At 49.4% G+C, this 17,841-nt stretch overlaps 1 protein-coding gene across 5 annotated transcripts in view; it reads right to left on the reverse strand.

Annotated features, from left to right (window-relative positions):
* WDFY3 (WD repeat and FYVE domain containing 3) overlaps window positions 1-17,841 on the reverse strand; it is a 2,538,776-nt gene that overhangs the window by 742,484 nt on the left and 1,778,451 nt on the right. For all 5 annotated transcript variants that reach the window (XM_069630405.1, XM_069630406.1, XM_069630403.1 and 2 more), the window contains one exon: window positions 16,822-16,887. In XM_069630405.1, the coding sequence (XP_069486506.1) occupies window positions 16,822-16,887 (66 nt within the window). The remainder of the gene's footprint in view (window positions 1-16,821; window positions 16,888-17,841) is intronic.

Raw genomic sequence — 17,841 nt, forward strand, 5'->3', positions numbered from 1 at the left:
GTCTGTTGCTGGATGGATGTAATGACCAGTAGTTGTCCATGATTGGAAAACTCCTGGCTGCTTGAATGGTGCTGATCCTTACCACTGATGGCCTTGGGCTTGCTCTCAGCCTGGATCTTGGATAAAAGAAGGGCTCAAGCATCTGTTCATCAGATCATCATCAATATTGTTATTTTTTAATGCTATCATGCTCATACACAAGTGTTTCAGAGCGCGACAAGGCAAGGGAGGGGAACAGGGGGGAACAAAACAGCAATCTTACTAGGCCCAGTGACATTGAGAACGTGCAAGTGCATGGGAGAGGGGGAGGGGAAAAGTGCATGGAAGGGGGGAGAAGTGGAAAGTGCGAAGCAGAGGAGAAACAGATAAATAACAATAAATAAATAATAAAGGCAACAAACAGTGGTAGTGCAGCCAGCAATTTGCAAGTGCTAGGTTGAAGGCAGCAGACAGGGTAGGTCTGCTAAGTGCAGGAAGAAAAAGGGGGGGCTTTATGGGTACAGATACAGAGCCCAGTGCAAGGGGTGGCACGGAGGCAGTGCGGGAGGGTGGCAGGGTGAGCAGGTACCTGGGACGGGAGGACAGAGGGTGGACAGGTGCACGCTGCCAAGAGAGAACAGATCAGCAGGGGAGAGGGGGAGCGAAGGCAGAAGAAAAGAGGAAGGTCTTGAGGTGCTTCCGGAACCGGAGATTGTTCTCCTCAAGTTTTAGAGGGGCAGGGAGGCTCTTCCAGATCTACCCCCAGCTCGTTTCTTTGAAAAACAACTGACCCTGAGGGAGTTTGAGGTAGAGGAGCGAAGAGCTTGAGAGGGGAGGTATTTGCGGAGGGACAGCTGAAGGTATTTTGGACCCAAGACCCAGAAAGCCTTGTGGACAATGCAGAGGGTTTTGAATTTAATCCTTGCATCCACTGGGAGCCAATGGAGAGATTTCAGAGCTGGAGAGATACGATCCCAGGGCTAGAGGCCAAGGACATGTCTCGCAGTTCTGTTCTGGATTAGTTGCAGATGGCAGAGAGTAGAGGCAGGCAGATTTAGAAGAACAAGTTACTTTCTTACCTGGTAACGTTCTTTCGATGGGATGGTCCGACGACGTATTCCATATCTATGACATGTAATCACCACAGCTGTGCTGCTTCGGAAACTTTTTTTCGGCGTCTGCGTCCTGCGTCGATGACGTCGATGCGCCGTCGTCGAGGGCCTCCTCCGACGTCATCCGATGTGATAAGTAGGACGCACGACGCCCGTAGCCTCAGTTGTAGTTTTTTCCCCCAGAACGTGTGACACTAGCCAACTGCCAGTCAGACACAAAGCCTTGCGGAACGTAAGCTGCAATCGCAAAAGAAATTCTGCAGCGGGGAAGGCAGGGCGGGAGCGATATGGAATACGTCGTCAGACCATCCCATCGAAAGAACGTTACCAGGTAAGAAAGTAACTTGTTCTTCGAGGGGATTGGGTCCACCGACATATTCCATATCTATGACAGACTCCCAAAGCAGTACCAGAGCAAGGAGGAGGGAAAGAATTTAGAATCAAAATTTAGAATAGCCAATCAAAAAGCAGAGCAAAGGACCGCCTTGCCAAAGGCCAGATCCTGTGCTCGGATGGAATCGAGGGAATAGTGACGTACAAATGTATGTACTGAAGCCCAGGTGGCTGCATCACAGATGTTGCGAATAGGAACACCCCTCTGCAGGGCAGTAGACGCAGCCATACCCCTGGTAGAATGGGCCCGCAAGCCAGCCGGTGGGTCCTTACCCGCCAAGCGGTAGCACTCCGAGATGGCCAAAATAATCCAGCGAGACAAAGTCTGTTTCGTCACAGCTTGCCCCAAACGCTTTCCAGCGTAACCAATAAAGAGTTGATCGTCCACTCTGACCCGGGACATGCGTGAAACATAAAAGCTTAAAGCTCTCCTAGGATCAAGCCTATGGAGCCTCTCCTCTTCCTTACCAGGATGCGGAGGAGGATAGAATGCCGGAAGAACAACCTTCTGGGCCAAATGAAATTCCGTCACTACCTTCGGAAGAAAAGAAGGACGAACTCTAAGGACAACCCTGTCCTTGTGAAATACAGTGAAGGGTGGCTTAACTGAAAGTGCCTGTAACTCACTCACTCTGCGAGCGGAGGTAACCGCAACTAAAAACACAGTTTTCAGAGTTAACAGCCTCAAAGGGCAAGAATGTAAAGGCTCAAACGGAGCACCCATAAGAAACTTAAGAAGAAGGTTTAAATCCAACCGGGCACCAGGAAAGGTGACGGAGGGAACACATTAGTGAGCCCTTTCAGAAACTGTGAAATCAAAGGGATTTTAAAGTAAGACCACTCTTCAGATGAGCGCTTAAAGATGGACAGCGCCGCCAGGTAACCTTTAACGGTACCCACTTTCAAGCCCCTGTGGGCCAAAGAAAGTAAAAAGGACAGAACCATGGGGATGTCGCATGCAAAAGGATCCACATTCTGAACTCTGCACCAGTCGCAGAACTTACGCCAACGGCAACGGTACAGAGACTTTGTTGCTGGCCTTCGGGCCGAAAGCAACACCTCCATCACGTCCTCAGGGAGGTCCCAATCCTTATACCTCAACCTTTCAGAAGCCAAGCGTGAAGGTTGAGGGATCTGACCTCTGGATGGAGAACCTGACCCCCCCTCCCGTGAGAGCAGATAGTCTCGGTAGGGAAGACGACGTGGAGGGCAGATGGATAAGTCGAGAAGGTCCGGGTACCACGTCCTCCGAGCCCACGCCGGGGCAATGAGGATCATCCGGGAACCGAACTTCGGTAACCTCCGCAGCACTTGCGAGATGACGGGGACTGGAGGAAACGCGTACAGCAGCGGGAATGACCACTCCACCACGAACGCGTCTCCTAAGGCTCCTTTTGGAGGAAATTCCCGCGAGCAAAACCTTTCGCACTTCCGGTTGACACTGGAGACGAAGAGATCCACTTGAGGGGTCCCCCAAAGGGCGAAGATCTCCAGGAGAATCTCCTGAGCCAACTCCCACTCGTGAGAGATTGCGCTCTGCCTGCTCAGAGCGTCCGCCGTCACGTTTTCGTCTCCGGCCAGATGAACTGCCGAGATCGAAACTTCCTGCTGGATGGCCCAGAACTCGAGCTGCATCGCCTCCCTGCACAGAGGAAGTGACCCTGCCCCCCCCCCTTTTTGTTGAGGTAGTGCATGGCCACTGTATTGTCCGTCAGGATCAGGACACTCTTTCCTCGCACAGTCGGCAGAAAAGCCTTCAGGGCTAGCCTGATGGCCCTCAGCTCCAAAAGATTGATATGGAGTCTGGACTCCGACGGAGACCAACGACTGCTGACTGTCAGCCCGTTGGCATGAGCTCCCCATCCCGTGAGGGATGCATCCGTCACGATCGTCACCTCCGGCCAGGGAAGCCAAAATGGAGCCCCCTTCATCAAGTTGCCTTCGACGGCCCACCACAGAAGATCCCGGGCGACCGAGGGCGGCACCTGAACCGGGTCCGACATCCTGCCGGAGGACTGCGACCATTGCGTCTTGAGTGCCCACTGCAAAGATCTCATCCGCAGGCGAGTCTCTGGCACCAGAAGAATGCAGGATGCCATGAGGCCGAGCAACCTCAAGAACTCGAACGCTGGGAGCGTCTGGGCATGCTGAAACTTGTGCACCATCTGCTGAATGTGAAGAGCCCTCACCTGGGGAGGAAAACACTGCCCCAGGGAAGTGTCGAGCACTGCTCCGATGTACTGGAGCCGCTGTGTTGGCGTCAAATGGGACTTCTTTAAATTGAGGGAGAAGCCCAGCCAGTGAAGGGAGCGGCAGGTGACGGACAGATGATCCAGGACTTGCTCGGGAGAGCTCCCCCTGATCAACCAATCGTCCAGGTAGGGGTAGACGTGAATCCCCCCTTGCCTGAGATGCGCTGCCACCACCACCATGAGCTTGGTGAAAACCCTCGGGGCGGAGGTCAATCCGAACGGCAGGACCCGAAACTGAAAGTGCGAGTCGCCAACCGCGAACCTCAGGTACTTCTTGTGCTTGGGATGGATCGGCACATGGAAGTAAGCATCCTTGAGGTCGAGTGACACCAACCAGTCCTGAAGCTGAAGGGCCTGGAGGACTTGAGAGAGAGTAACCATCTTGAACTTGTCCTTCCTGAGGAGTTTGTTCAAACCGCGCAAGTCCATGATGGGTCTCAATCCCCAGTCTTTCTTCGAAATCAAAAAATAAGTGGAATACCATCCCTTGTTCCTCTCCGCTACAGGCACCAGTTCTATGGCGCCTTTCTCCAGCAGGGCTTGAATTTCCTGGGCAAGGAGCGGATCCGGACTCTGCAAAGAGAGGTTCCCCGGTGGATTGTCGCGAGGCTTGTGCCGAAAGGGAAGACAGTAGCCGTGGGATATGATCTCCAGAACCCACACATCTGAAGTAATGGCTTGCCACTCTACAAGATGCTGCGCCAGCCTTCCCCCAACCGGCGAACCATGGGACATGGCCTCACGACTGAGTGGGAGCGGCTGCGGCGTTACCTGAGGGCAAAGAGGCAACTGCCCGAGCGGCCTTGGCACCACGGGTACCCTGTCGTCCACCTCTGGTACCCCTGCGTTGGCCTCTTTGACTGCCAGCTCCTATCGCTTTACTGAAGGAAGAGTAATAGCGAAAGGAACCACCCCTCCACTGCTGTCCCCTAGGACGAAAAGGCGGAGGTTGGCAAACTGCAGCGCCCAACGACTTCGCTGCAGCTTTTGAGGTCTGCAACCTCTCAAGGCTCTCGTCAGCCTTGCTGCCAAAAAGGTGTTCACCGTGAAAGGGCATGTTGAGGAGCCGGGACTGCACATCAGGAGCAAACCCCGACTTCCGCAACCACGCAAACCTGCGTATCACGGTGCTCGCCGCCATGGACCTACTGACGCATTCAGCTAAGTCCAAACCCGACTGAACGGACTCACACATGGCATCCTTACCATCCTGGACCATAGCAAGGAAACCATCCCGTTCGTCCCCTTCGGGAATATGTTCAGCCGCTAACGCAACACAGTTCCACAGAGTGTGTGTGAAACGAGACAAGGCACAAATGGAGTTGGCCGCCTGAAGCGCCATACCACCAGAAGAAAACACTTTCTTCGCCCAGCCATCAAAACGTTTGTCGTCCCTATCAGGAGGGATGGTAGGGTACGACGCCTGCTTTGCCGAGGCCGTGGCCGCCTGCACCACCAAACTCTCCGGAGTGGGGTGCCTGGTCAAGTAGCAGGGGTCGCTACTGGCTGGACGGTATTTTCGCGACAAGGATCTGCCCACCGCCGGGAGACTCTCCGGAGCAGTCCAAGCCGCCGCCAGCCTTCTCTGTAAAGCCATATGGAACGGCAGTACCGGGTTAGTTGGGGGACCAACATCAAGGATGTCCGTCAGATCATCCTGCACAGACTCCCCTGGGGGAGCAGACCATCCCAAGTACTCAGAAACCCTAGCCATAAGGCGCCGGTACGAGGAATCGGCATGAGAGCCAGGCTCAGGCCTACAAAACTCCACCTCCGGAGAGGTGTCCAGTCCACTGGCATCATGCAGTGACTGTCTCAAATCGTCAAACTGACCATGGCCCGAGACAATTTCATCTGGAACCTGACTAGGAACCAGGCCATCAGAATCCTCATCCGCCTCTGAAATATAGTCCAGGTGGCGAAAAGAAGGCACCCGAGAGTGCTTGCTCTTAACCAGAGCCTTCCTAGGGGGTTCTCCCGTGCCACGGGGTACCTCCGACACGAAAGGCGTCGACGTCGAGAGAACCGGCATCGGCGCCGAAAGGATCGGCGCCGAGGAAATCGGTGTCGACGTCAGACGCAGCGCCTCCAGCATCGGCGGCGTCGACACAGCCCTCGAGGCCGGAGCCCCGAGCGTGTCCCTCGACGACCCGAGCGTCGACGGCTTCGACGACTTCCTCGGAGCCGGAGCCTCGAGAAAGCCTGTCGACGCCCTCGACGCCTCAGACGTCGATGTCTTCCTCGAAGACCTCACAGGTGCACACGGTCTCGAACGCGTCGAGGACCTGGAACGGGTACGGCGAGAACGAGTCTCCTTGTCCGAACGGGACCTCTCCCGTGACTCGTGCCGACCACTCTTGCGAGCGGTGTCTCTCGACCTCTCACGACCGACCCCACTCGGGGGCGCGGACGGCTTAGTACCCTGCGACTCAAGAATCGCCAGCATTTTCTTCCCGAAGGAAGCCCATTCCTCCGGCGTCGCACGGCTGGTGGGGTAAGCGACGTGCCGGGCAGAGTCCTCCGAAGAGGACCTGGAAGACGACCGGTGTCGGTGCTTCCGAGAACGCCTCGAAGAGGCCGAGGAGTGTCGAGACCGACTCCTAGAAGGAGACCCACGAGACTTCCGACGATGACGCGGAGAGTCACCCCTCGAATCATCCGTCGAAAGCCCCGCAGACTTTGACTTCCTGGGCTTGGACACCCGACCTACCGACAACTTCTTACGTTCACGTAAGGCTTTGGACGTGAGCGACTGGCAGTCGATACAGTCATCCGTGTTGTGGGCCTCCCCGAGGCACCAGAGGCAGGCGTCGTGCGAGTCCGTCACCGACATCTTGGACCCACACTCCCCGCACTTCTTGAAACCCGGATGCGGGGTCGAAGACGAAGTAGAAGACATCTTCACAGGAAGGATTTTCACAAAACGAACAGGTTCGAAGAACCGAGAAGAACAGAACTCCAAAGAGTCGAGGCGTTAACCGAGAATCACAAAGCAACACGTTCGCGGAAAAAACGGAACTGAGGCTACGGGCGTCGTGCGTCCTACTTATCACATCGGATGACGTCGGAGGAGGCCCTCGACGACGGCGCATCGACGTCATCGACGCAGGACGCAGACGCCGGAAAAAAGTTTCCGAAGCAGCACACCTGTGGTGATTACATGTCATAGATATGGAATACGTCGGAGGACCCAATCCCCTCGAAAGAGGCTGTTACAATAGTCCAACCCAGAGAGAACCAGAGCTTCTGGGGGAAGGAGAGGAAAGGCAGAGTACCTCTGAGGAGGTGTAGTAGGAACTTTGACTTTTTAGAGACCTCAGAGATGTGGACGGAGAAGGAAAGGGTGGAGTCAAAGATGACCCCGAGGTTCTTAGCCTTGCAGGTGGGGGTAGGAGGAGGGCCAACGGAAGCCGGCCAGAGAGTGAGGGGAAAGGATGGTGAAGGTGTGCTGATGAAGAGGATCTCCGTCTTGCTGGCATTCAGACAAAGATCATTGGCGGCACAACAATCTTGAATGGCAGTTAGGCAATCAGAGATGGGAGAGGAGGTGGCAGAGGTCAGCCTGAAAATGAGTTGAATGTCGTCAGTGTAGCACTGGAAATTATAGCAGAAAATGGCAATGCAGTGGGCGAGAGTTGCCAGGTATTGGTTGAAAAGCCAGGGCGAGAGATTAGACCCCCTGGGGAACACCACAGGTAGAGAGGAAGATAGATGATGGGAAGGACCCAAGTTGGACCTGGGAGGGTCGATCTGAGAAAAAAACAGGTCAACCAGGCCAGAGCCTGATCAGTGATACCCAGGTTTTCATGGAGACGGTTGAGCAGGATGGTATGGTTGACCATGTCGAAGGCAGAAGAGAGATCGAGGAGGATGAGGACAGAGGGAATCTTAGAGTCAAAGTTGGAGAGCAGACCTTCAAGGATGTTCAGGAGAGCAGTTTCTGTGCTTCGGGCAGCTCTCAAGCCAGACTGGTGGTCATGGAGACAGCCAACAGAATTGGAATGAAGGTTAAGCTGAGAGATGGCCAACTTTCCCAGTAGATTGCCCAGAAAGGGAGTAATGGAAATTGGGCAATAGTTAGCTGGACAAGAAGGATCAGCTGTGGCTTTCTTGAGAAGAGGATGCACAAGGGAGTGCTTCAGAGGGGAGGGGAAGGATCCTGAGGCAAAGGAGTGGATGCAAAAATCAGCAAGGGCCGGAGAAAGGGTGTCAATGTGGTCCTTGATGGTTTTAGAGGAACAGGGATGAACCTGTTTTGATGAGGCTTTCATAGATCGGAGTTGTCTAGTGACCGTGTCAGGGAAGAATAGAGGAAAGGACGAGAAGGATGGTGGGGGGGTGGCTAAAGGAGGGTCAGCAAGCACAGATGGAGAGGGGAGAGGAGGGGTTGGGGCGGAGAGGGTGGACAGGATGTCCTGGATTTTTTAAATGAAGTGAGAGGTAAGGGCATTGCAAAGAGCCTGGGAGGCAACAGGAGGGGTAGAGACTGCAGCAGGGTTGGCCAGCTCCTTGCAGATTTTAAAGAGTTCGGCCGAGTTGTTAGATGCCGCAGAGACAAGCTTGAATGTTGACTCTCTTCTTGTTGAGGACAGAGAGTCGGTATTGCCTTTGTAGCAGGCGACAGGCCAGTTTGCCAGAGGATTGGATCCAAGACTTCTGCAAAGGCCGCTGATGAACCGAAAATGACCCCTGCAGCTGACCAGCATAGACTCCAGTGATTGGCCTGATGAAGCCCTGCTCCTCTGCCTGATCCCAGAACACCGTCATTGGTGCTTTGACCGGTGGGAACAACCAGTCTTGACCCCTTGCTCAAGGATCTGTGCCTTCTGAGCCTTTTCGGAAGTGTCCTTGGAAGTGGACTGACCAGCTCTCTCCTGGGTTAACTCGCTGCAGCCGTTGCCGTTTCGAGCATCACCCTGGAATTTTGCAGATCTTCAACTTGTGCCAAAAGTCTCCTGTCCTTGCATCTTCAGCCGTCTAGCTGCCGGGAAGCAATGCTGCGGCTGGTTCTGTATTCACAACTGTACGAACACCTGTTGCTAGCTGACCACCAATCCCATGAGATGTCCTCCGGGGGTCTGCACTGCAGAAGTCTTCTTCTGGAAGCTGACTGGAACCGTTTGCTGTGCAATGCGACCAAACCTCGACATGGAAAGAGACCTTTGCCCCCGCGACCCATAGGCCTTCGTCACCCGAACCAAGTGCAGAAGATTGCGTCCCCAACAGATTCTGGAATAACTGTAGTGGTACCTGGAAGAATCGGGAGTCAGGGGGGTAATTTAGCAAACCTCTTTTCTGTCCCCCTCATGTGCTGCAAAGGGTAAAATTGTGCATAAGGTCCTGACCATAACTCACTCTGACCTGAGTTGGAGGGCCCCGGGTTAACGATCCTCTCCTAGGCCTACCCTAGTGAACAGGATTGAGTACTTACATGAATGTTCCCAAATACTAACTTGTAAACCTTTCTAAAAACACCACCACAGTCCACTATGCCCTTCTGAAATAGACTCTCATACTTGGAACTTGTGACTTTGGGGCTCAACGCCCCATACCATCTCAGAGTTGGATTTATCTATGGTTGAGAGAAGTGTTCATGTGTTTGTTCTTCCATTTTTCCATGCATGTAACTACTCGCCTGTATTGCACTGGTAATTGATTCATATGCAATTCTATTCACTTCATGGTCAATTTGTATATATGTTTTTAAGGTTTTGTGTGGCAATATTAATTTTTATATACTTAGTGTGACACTAAAGGCCTAATAAATAACTATTTGATATACTTACGTGACTGACTTGAGTTACTGGTGTTGCTCTGTGTGGACTCATTGTAGCCCTAGCCATTCTCACACTTTCCTGAGACTAAGCCTTGACTGCTCGGGTACCTTAACTTGATTGGGTTTTGTCTAACCTCTCAGTGTGTTCCCCGTTTACCAAAAATACGATGACCTCTCAAATTCTATTCACCATGGGCATATTTTGGAAATCCATTTTAACAAACGCCACCATTCGAGGTATAGGGCTAGAAATATACGCCCATACAACCATATGAGGATGGGGCGAGCAAAACAGGGATGTTTTGCTCAGCCCCATACTCAGATTCACCCAAGGACCACTGTTGGGAGTACCTGAAATTGCTGGGCCTTATGGATTTGTGCACTGATTCTGTTGGAGGAAGCCCAGGGGCCCTGAAGAGGTTACTTCAGATGTCAGGTTATTGGGTCCGGCTAGTCTGCGGTTATGAACTCCGATAGACCAGATCTGGATTCCTGACAGCTGTACACCAAGGACATACTGATTTCTGGACCACCACTCTGGCGTCGACCTCAGAGGATTCCCAGGATGCGATCCAGGTAGCAAACTGCGACTTGAAGAAAATGGCAGAAGGTGACCCTGATGGCTGAAAGCAAAAAAACTGGTCCTGCAAGGCCCCTCGGTGTGGTGTAGAGCTACAACCTCAGGGAAATGCTTATTGTTCCATAAGCTTAACATCTGCTGACACCCTTTTTTAACTCGGAATAGTGACCCTTGCAGCGAAGTAGCCCACAAGGAATATTCAGAGAGCTCCTGGGAGCTGCATCTTCGAGATGGGGCTGGTTGTTGCCAATGGTCGAAAAACAGATGATGGTCTGCAGGAGATCTGTAGGGAGGCCGGGCTTTGCCGGGCAAGTAAAGAAAGGGCTGCTGGCGATATCTTCAAATGATTCGTTCTGGGTTTTTTGCAGCTGCTCTGCCTCGTAAGGGTCTTTGCTTCAATGATGATCTGAAGAATGGCTAAAGGAGTACACTTTTATCCAGGATCCGGGCTGGAAGGCCACCAGCCCACCCATCACAAGGATATGTAACATTCAAACTGGCAGTGTGTGTGTGTGTCTGTCTGTCTGTCTGTCTGTGTCTCTCTCTCTCTCTCTCTCTCTCTCTTCCCCCCCCCCCCTGACGGCCATAAGGACTGATCAGTGACCCCAAAACAGGCCAATTTATCAAGGTAAGTGGAGCAAAAAGGCTTCACTCACCTCCAAACGCTAGGGAAGGTTAAAGACAATAGCAAAAAGTAGGGTGTCCCATTGAGGTCTATGGAGGAAAAACAGCAAAAAGAAACATCTTTCCTAACTAGACCCAAAATTCACTTTTAGTTCTGTATTTTTCTTCTAAGCAACACAAACTATTTCAATTGTGGGTGGTAGGACATAAAAAGACAAAAAGGAAGATCGACTAGACCCACCAATTTAGAAACGTGTCTGCTTCAATTTTGTCTGGGCACCACATCTGTTTGTGTCATCACCTGTTGCTCCTTTTCAATGCATCGAGTGAACTCTAACGGTCAGAGCTATTTCTGCAACACCAGGAACGAGTTAAGACATGGCACAAGTGATATGCCTGATTTATATTAGAAGATATTACTGATCTGAAGTGGTGGATAAAGCTTTGGTAAAATAATAGTTAACGTCAATGAACATGTAAACCTCAGCTTTTTTTTATTAAATGGAAACCCTAGAGAATTCATGGACGACATGGGTTGTGTGAGGAACTCATGGGGACAACAAGTAAGACAGACACAAGTGACCACAGTTCAAGGGTGTTTACTGAACAATGAATGCTGTGTGCAGGTTGGAAAAATGCCTAATATAAACCTAAATCTAAGATGGGAGCAAGTGTCGACCATCAAATGAAAAATAAGGCAGGGCTAATAGCGTTGTGTCAAAATTAAAGGGCCTATATCAAGAAACCTATTGTCAAACCTCACAAATACAAAAAGGGTTGTTGGATAATTCTCAAGAAAAGAAGGAAGGGTTCTCAAATAATATGTCAGGATGCGGCCGCTTGGGTCTTCCTTCCCCACGTTTCAAGCACCAGGTAAGATGGAAGCTTGGAGCAGAGTACAGTCTCGGGCTTCTCCAGCACGAGAAGACAGTTGTGCTTTTAATTCTCAAGCTTTCAGTTATCAGGGCCGTCAATGGGCAAGTCTTGATTCACTTGAAAGTCTCTTGCATTCGAGGACCTGACGTGTTCAAACAACAAAACAAAAGTTCCTTTAACAAATGAACATTTTTTTCCAATGTTCGTTGGTTGATGGGTTCACCTCTGGGTCAGCCTCGTCTGGGCGCTGTCCCTTTATGTATCAGATTTCACAATATATCACAGGTCCTTTATCAATCAACTTTGGGTGGTAGCTTCACCCCAGGATCTCCCTCGGTCGGGTTCGGACCCCTCTTGACTTTAACGGGATTCAATTCCCATGGTTTCTCAATGTTCACTTGTACTGTGGGATTCACTTCCCTTTCTCTCACTCTGCTTGTAGATCAAAGTCTTTTGATTGTACGACCACTTTGACCTATTTCGCTGGCCCTCCTATGGCCTTCTGGTACTTGTAGTTTCTCTCATATGGGGATCGACCAGTGTCTCTCGAGTTAGCACCCACGTGGTGCTGCTTTCCCTCTGCAGCTGGTCTCCCCTTCACACTTTCAATGGGTTCATTCAAAGTTCTTCAGCTTTTGTTCAAAACTTGCCACTTTGTGATTCTCACTCAACACAGCTTGGTTCTTATCAGTTCTCCCCTCAACTCACCAGCTGTGATGAATCGCTTGGCTGTTGGCTTCTCTGGAGTTGAGGCCGAAACCACTGGCGAGGGAGCTTCCCTCGCTTCTGCTCATCGGCATAAGCTTGCCCCGTGTACCGTTGACATCTGCTGCAGGAGACTTGTGCTATTGTTTGAAGTCTTAGGCTCTTGTCCACGAAGGTTGTGCGGGTATGGGACGAAAAGGGCAAGATTACTTCTCTCCTTGCCAGCTCCTCTTGAACTGCCACGTGGTAGCCATCTCGTTGTGCTGTCTGCTGTATCTGCCTTGCTTGTACTGTGCTCTCTGGTACCCCCTTTTATCCCTGTGGGGAAGGGAAAGGGCCTGACTTTACCTGACCCTTGTATTGGGACATGTCAGGTAAGCGGCTCTGGTGTTAGTCCGTTGTCCTTTTTGTTGTGTGAAAGTGTTAAAGTTAGAAAGGGGGGACGCAGTGGTTTGCAATGTTCTCTGTTAGAGGATGGGGAAAATGAAGGGGGGGGATACCACGTTTCACCTGTCGGTGTCCCCCTCCCACTCCCCAAGGACCCCCTGTTAGGCAGAATCACATCCAGTACCCTTTGGGAACACTACTTGCAATGAAGACTACAAGTGCCAGTACAATTTAATCTTTGGTACAAGCCTGTACTACACATTTATGTGGTAGCAGTGGCTGAGCAGCCAGACTTATCTCAAGAGTTTAGTGAGCAGTAGAACAAGTTACACAAAGGACCAACCAATACAGTGGTTCAAACAAACACTTACTCAAGGTTTCTTGGTAAAAGAATATACATTTACATACATTTATTTACACAGTCAGTTTGAAAACATTACACTAGCAAGCGCAGCTCAATATCATATACTAATACACCACAAATACACAACCAATAAGTTACTGAACAAGTTCAGCTCCCCTGAAGAGGGAGCAAAATGGTACTTCAGATACTTTAAAAAGGGGTAAAAAGAATCAATAGCACAAATACTTTCATAGGCAGGGCAAAGGGTTGCAGTGAACTACAACCAGCAATTCAGTTCATAGGCCTGGGCCAAAGTCAATGGCTCAGAGTCTTTGTATAGGATAGCACAGTTCTGGTAGTAAACGGTTAAGTCTTTGCCACAGAGTTTAGAAGAATTTGGCTAGGCGAAAAGTTAGACGAATGTTTAGGGAAGGACAAGTCGGGAAAGTTTCACAAACTTTCACAGTGGCCGAAAAGATTTCCGGACCGCGTTTGCACAGTACCTTTAAAGTGAAGAAGAGCTGTAGCTTAGGCAGTTGTTCCTGGCAGTTCGAGCAGATCTCGCTGTTCCTCAGGTTCCTGCACTGCCCAGGGATGAAGCCACAAGCTTGGCAAAACGTGAGTTTAAGCAGCGAGTGGCTTAAAGTCCACGAGCTGGTTTCCTTCCCCCTGGCTATCCAGTTTTCAACAGCACTCTGAAGAAAATGCGACCAGGATGGGGACGGTGTCCAGGTGGCTTGCGAGTTGGTTGTTCCCACCAAACTCAAGGGAAGAAGTTAACCTTGAAGGGCTTCTCTGTCGTCTGAGTTTCATGGCAATTCAGATCTGCAGCAGGGCTTCGTCCAGGAGTTGCAGCAGTCCTCTTCCTTCAGCTCGTCATCAGTTCTTTCGTTCCAGTGGTCGACTCTGCTTTCCAAGTCCCAGACACCTGCTTTTAAACAGTTTTCCCCCATTCATTCCAGCCTGGCTGTCACTCACACAGCAGGGTGGCTGTCCTTGCCGGACAGCCAGCCGGCCAATCACGCCAGAGTGCATTCAGGTCTCCTAGGAGACTAAGCACAGGGAGTTTCGGGCACCTCCCTCACATCCTGTCCATCCCAGACACTCAGGCGCCAGAGGAGGGCCGCCAAAGGCCAACAAACAAAGGGACCAAACCTGGTTTGGCGCACAGAGAGCAAGAAGGACCTTTCCCAAAAAAAAAAAAAAAGAAATGGCAAAAAAAGTTGCCCGGAGTCTGTTTTTACAGATAGGTCTGGGGCGCCATATTGGAAAACATGGCTGACTTGATTTAAAGCTACGTTTGTTCGCGGTCGGGAAAAATCATGGTAGTTTGATCTAACGGGTAACATTTGAAAGTTATATGAGTGTTTTGACACAGGGGAAGCTAGGCTACCCCCCTCCAGCACTCTATAGGAAGATAGTGTGTGCTGGGTCTGTACATTTAAAGAGACTAGTAAAGTCAATTTAACTTTACATGCTCTGGGAGACAGTAGTCAGTCCCAGAGAATGTATTTAAACCTTGGGAAGTCTGAAAGACATCCCTGTATCACTGCACTGAAGGTGCTGTGTGACACACACACACAAAGATGATGCCTATGGAGTTGTTTTAAAACTCCATAACCAAAGAACACAAAAGTAAAACACACATCAAAATACATGGAAGAGTGGGAAAAAAGGCTCACACTCTTTCCAGGTAAAAAAATAAAATCCTAGAAATCCAGCAGTTGCTGGGGGTCTCAAAAGGTAAGTGAAATTAGCACATTCTTGGGAATTCTCCCTAACATCCCCCATCCAGGCGATCCTCCTTCACTGGTCCACCCCCAGGATCTGGATCCAATAGCGATGGCCATGTCCTGGCCAACTGGATGACAGATCCACAAGGTTTATTCAGGGAGACACCTTCAGGTTTCTCACAGTTGGCAGGGAAAGCCTTGAAGCAGGAACCTCTGGAGGTAACTTCTTCCATGACATTGTATGCCTGTTCACACTGCCTTTGACAGTGAACAAACCACTTTCTTCCCAGCAGTAGAGGATGGTAACCTAAGTGGTGTAAGAGATAATTGACCCCTAACTGCATCAGACAAGCCAGTGTTGCACTCATGACCCACCATCACAGACTTTTATAATGAGGCGGCTGGTGCTGCTCGATTTGTGGAAGCACTTTCACTTCACACAGACCATCATGCTGGCCAGGGGTATTCCCTATGCAATCCTGTGAAATACAATCTCTAGTCATTGTGTCTTTCAGGTTAGCCTTCACCTGGTTACAATTGCAAGCTACACTACCAACAACAACTAGAAAAACATTATTAAAGCAGACTCTAATGTAAAGTCAATGCATAATTACCCATTCACGAGAACTAACCACTAGATTATCAAGGAGTAAAGACTAATGCACTAAACTAGAATTGCTCGTGCAAAAGACCTGGGGTCTAGGAAGGTCTACAGGAAAGAGGTGGAAAGTTTGGAAAGAAAAAGTGCTATTTAAAAATGATGCTTGTTTTGCCGGAACAATAATTGAACAGATTATACGGGGGACCTTCATGTGGCAAGGACAGGAGTACCTGTACGAAAAGCTGTTGGTATTATTGGAAACTTTTGGGGCCATTGCCAGGTAAGGATACAGTGGGATGTTTTGAACTGTGTTAAATGGACAGTACCCAGCTGCTATGGTAACTATGGTAACTATCCCACAGGGTCCTGGAAACACTATAAAATAAGGACACTCAAATGCTGTCTTATTTTTTAATTGGGAATTCTGACTTCACAAGAGGGGATATTAATAGATTGGAACCTCTCTTTGAATCGTAGGGTGGGGAGAGCAATTCCTTCCTGGAACTCTGAATTGCCCAGTCCGCTAAGTGTCTTGAAATGTCTTGAAGAGGCCTGGTGGATCTTGCATATATTCATGGCTAGGGGTTGCATCTTGCTGCTGTGCCTGAAAGGAACAATCCGTGCACCTGTAGCTCCTGTGCACCATTCACTAGAACCAACCCCAGGAAATCCTACCTTCAGCGAACCCCTAGCATCTGTAACCCTCCACCTACCTTGTCCTCTATAAGAAAACATTGGGAAGACGTCCCTTTGCCTCCTAACCTCCCATTCCACTGTCTTTTGGTCATCGAACCTGGGAAGTGGCTTCTGAAATACAAAAGACTATATACTTACCTTAGTAAAATCGTTCAGTATTTTATCCTCTCATCAACACAAGTAAAATATAACTTACCTGCAAAGACTCATTCTGGTGAGAAGCATTGTGGCTCCTGTCACCTTTGGGCACAAGATCCCATTCTTCGTAGGGATTAGACTGATTAAGATTGTGAATTCACTTTATTTTACTTACCGCTTGTGTGGAGTAAGTCATTTGAATGCATTTATGAACCTATGGTGAATGTATACATGTTTATTATCAAGTTTTGCGTGTTAGTATCACCTGTTAGTTTCATTGTTCAGTGTGTGAAAAAGGCCTAGAATAAATATTTGTATTCTTACCAGTCTAAATTGAATCACTGTTTATTATATTGTGTGTATTTATTGAGGCCACCTGACCCCAATCACAATCTCCTGAGAATAGCCTGGACTACTCTGCATTGTTACCTTGATTGGGTTTTGGCTAACCTCTGAGTTCCCTGTTCACTATAACTAGGGTGGCCTCCTAAAATCCAGTTTCTAGAAATCCATTTTAACAGTGGGCAGAATCAAGACCAACTCACAAAAGAATAAAACTGTACATAATACACATGAAAAACAGCATGAGGAGCAAATGGGAAATATAATGAGGAAATGCTTTTTACCTTTTGGTTGGGCGTCATTTGCATAGTTATGTCAGGCCTCTCGAACCCTCTTATTGGGATGTTGTACTGAAAAAAGGGTACAAAAGTCAACACTTCAAGTTAGGCAACCAGACTGGTGTGAAATACAGTCAGTTATGAAGATTGTACAAACAATGCACAGTAACAGTCGACTGGATACATTGCATTTGTATTGTCCATTTTGATGTTTTCTTGACCCATAGTTATTCAACCAAACTTAAACCTTTACCTAGATAATGTGTTGACTAAATAATGTTTTTACTAATTGCTAGGTCTCTTCATGTCTGCTCCTGACCTTTTCCCATTTTAATGGTAAATGCTAGTATCTGCTTAGATTCACATGCTTTGCATAGGCCGACATCTAATTGGTTGGTGCAGAGTATTACACAATTTATTTTCCATTTAGACAAAAAAGGGACGTGAACTGGGCGTTCCTGATTTACCCTCCCTACTGGGACTTGTATTGTACCCATGATCCCCCACACGTCAAGGTCCTCAGAGTTTGTTTTTCTGACCTGAGGTTGTGTGGATTGTATAGTGAAGTGTGAATGTGAAGAATGGTTTGAAAAAATCTTACATAATAAACAGGTTGTCTATAGTGCTTCTATTCCCAACGAAGCGAGGCTGGATGGGTGCATGTGAATCTAAGCAACCACAAGCATTAGAAAGACAATTACAGGTATGTAATGTTTGACTTCTGAGGCTTGTAGATCTGTTGAGGATCACATGCTTTGCATAGACTAGCACACATTACCAGACGAAGGTGGTGGGCTGATGGAAGGAAATGAGAGAAACAAATGTTTTAGCAATGCTTGTCTCACCTGCAAGTCATTCCTGGCCCGAGTGTCAACACATTGATGTTGTCTGAACATGTGCATGGAACTCCATGTAGCAGCCTTGCATATTGCTTCTAGTGGCACATAAGCAGTGAATGCTAATGCAGTACCTGTACCATGTGTGGAGTATGCTTTAGGAGTAAATGGCAATGATTTGTTTGACAGT

Source organism: Ambystoma mexicanum, chromosome 6q, assembly GCF_040938575.1.
Source record: "Ambystoma mexicanum isolate Mex_15411 chromosome 6q, UKY_AmexF1_1, whole genome shotgun sequence".
Lineage (NCBI taxonomy): Eukaryota > Metazoa > Chordata > Amphibia > Caudata > Ambystomatidae > Ambystoma > Ambystoma mexicanum.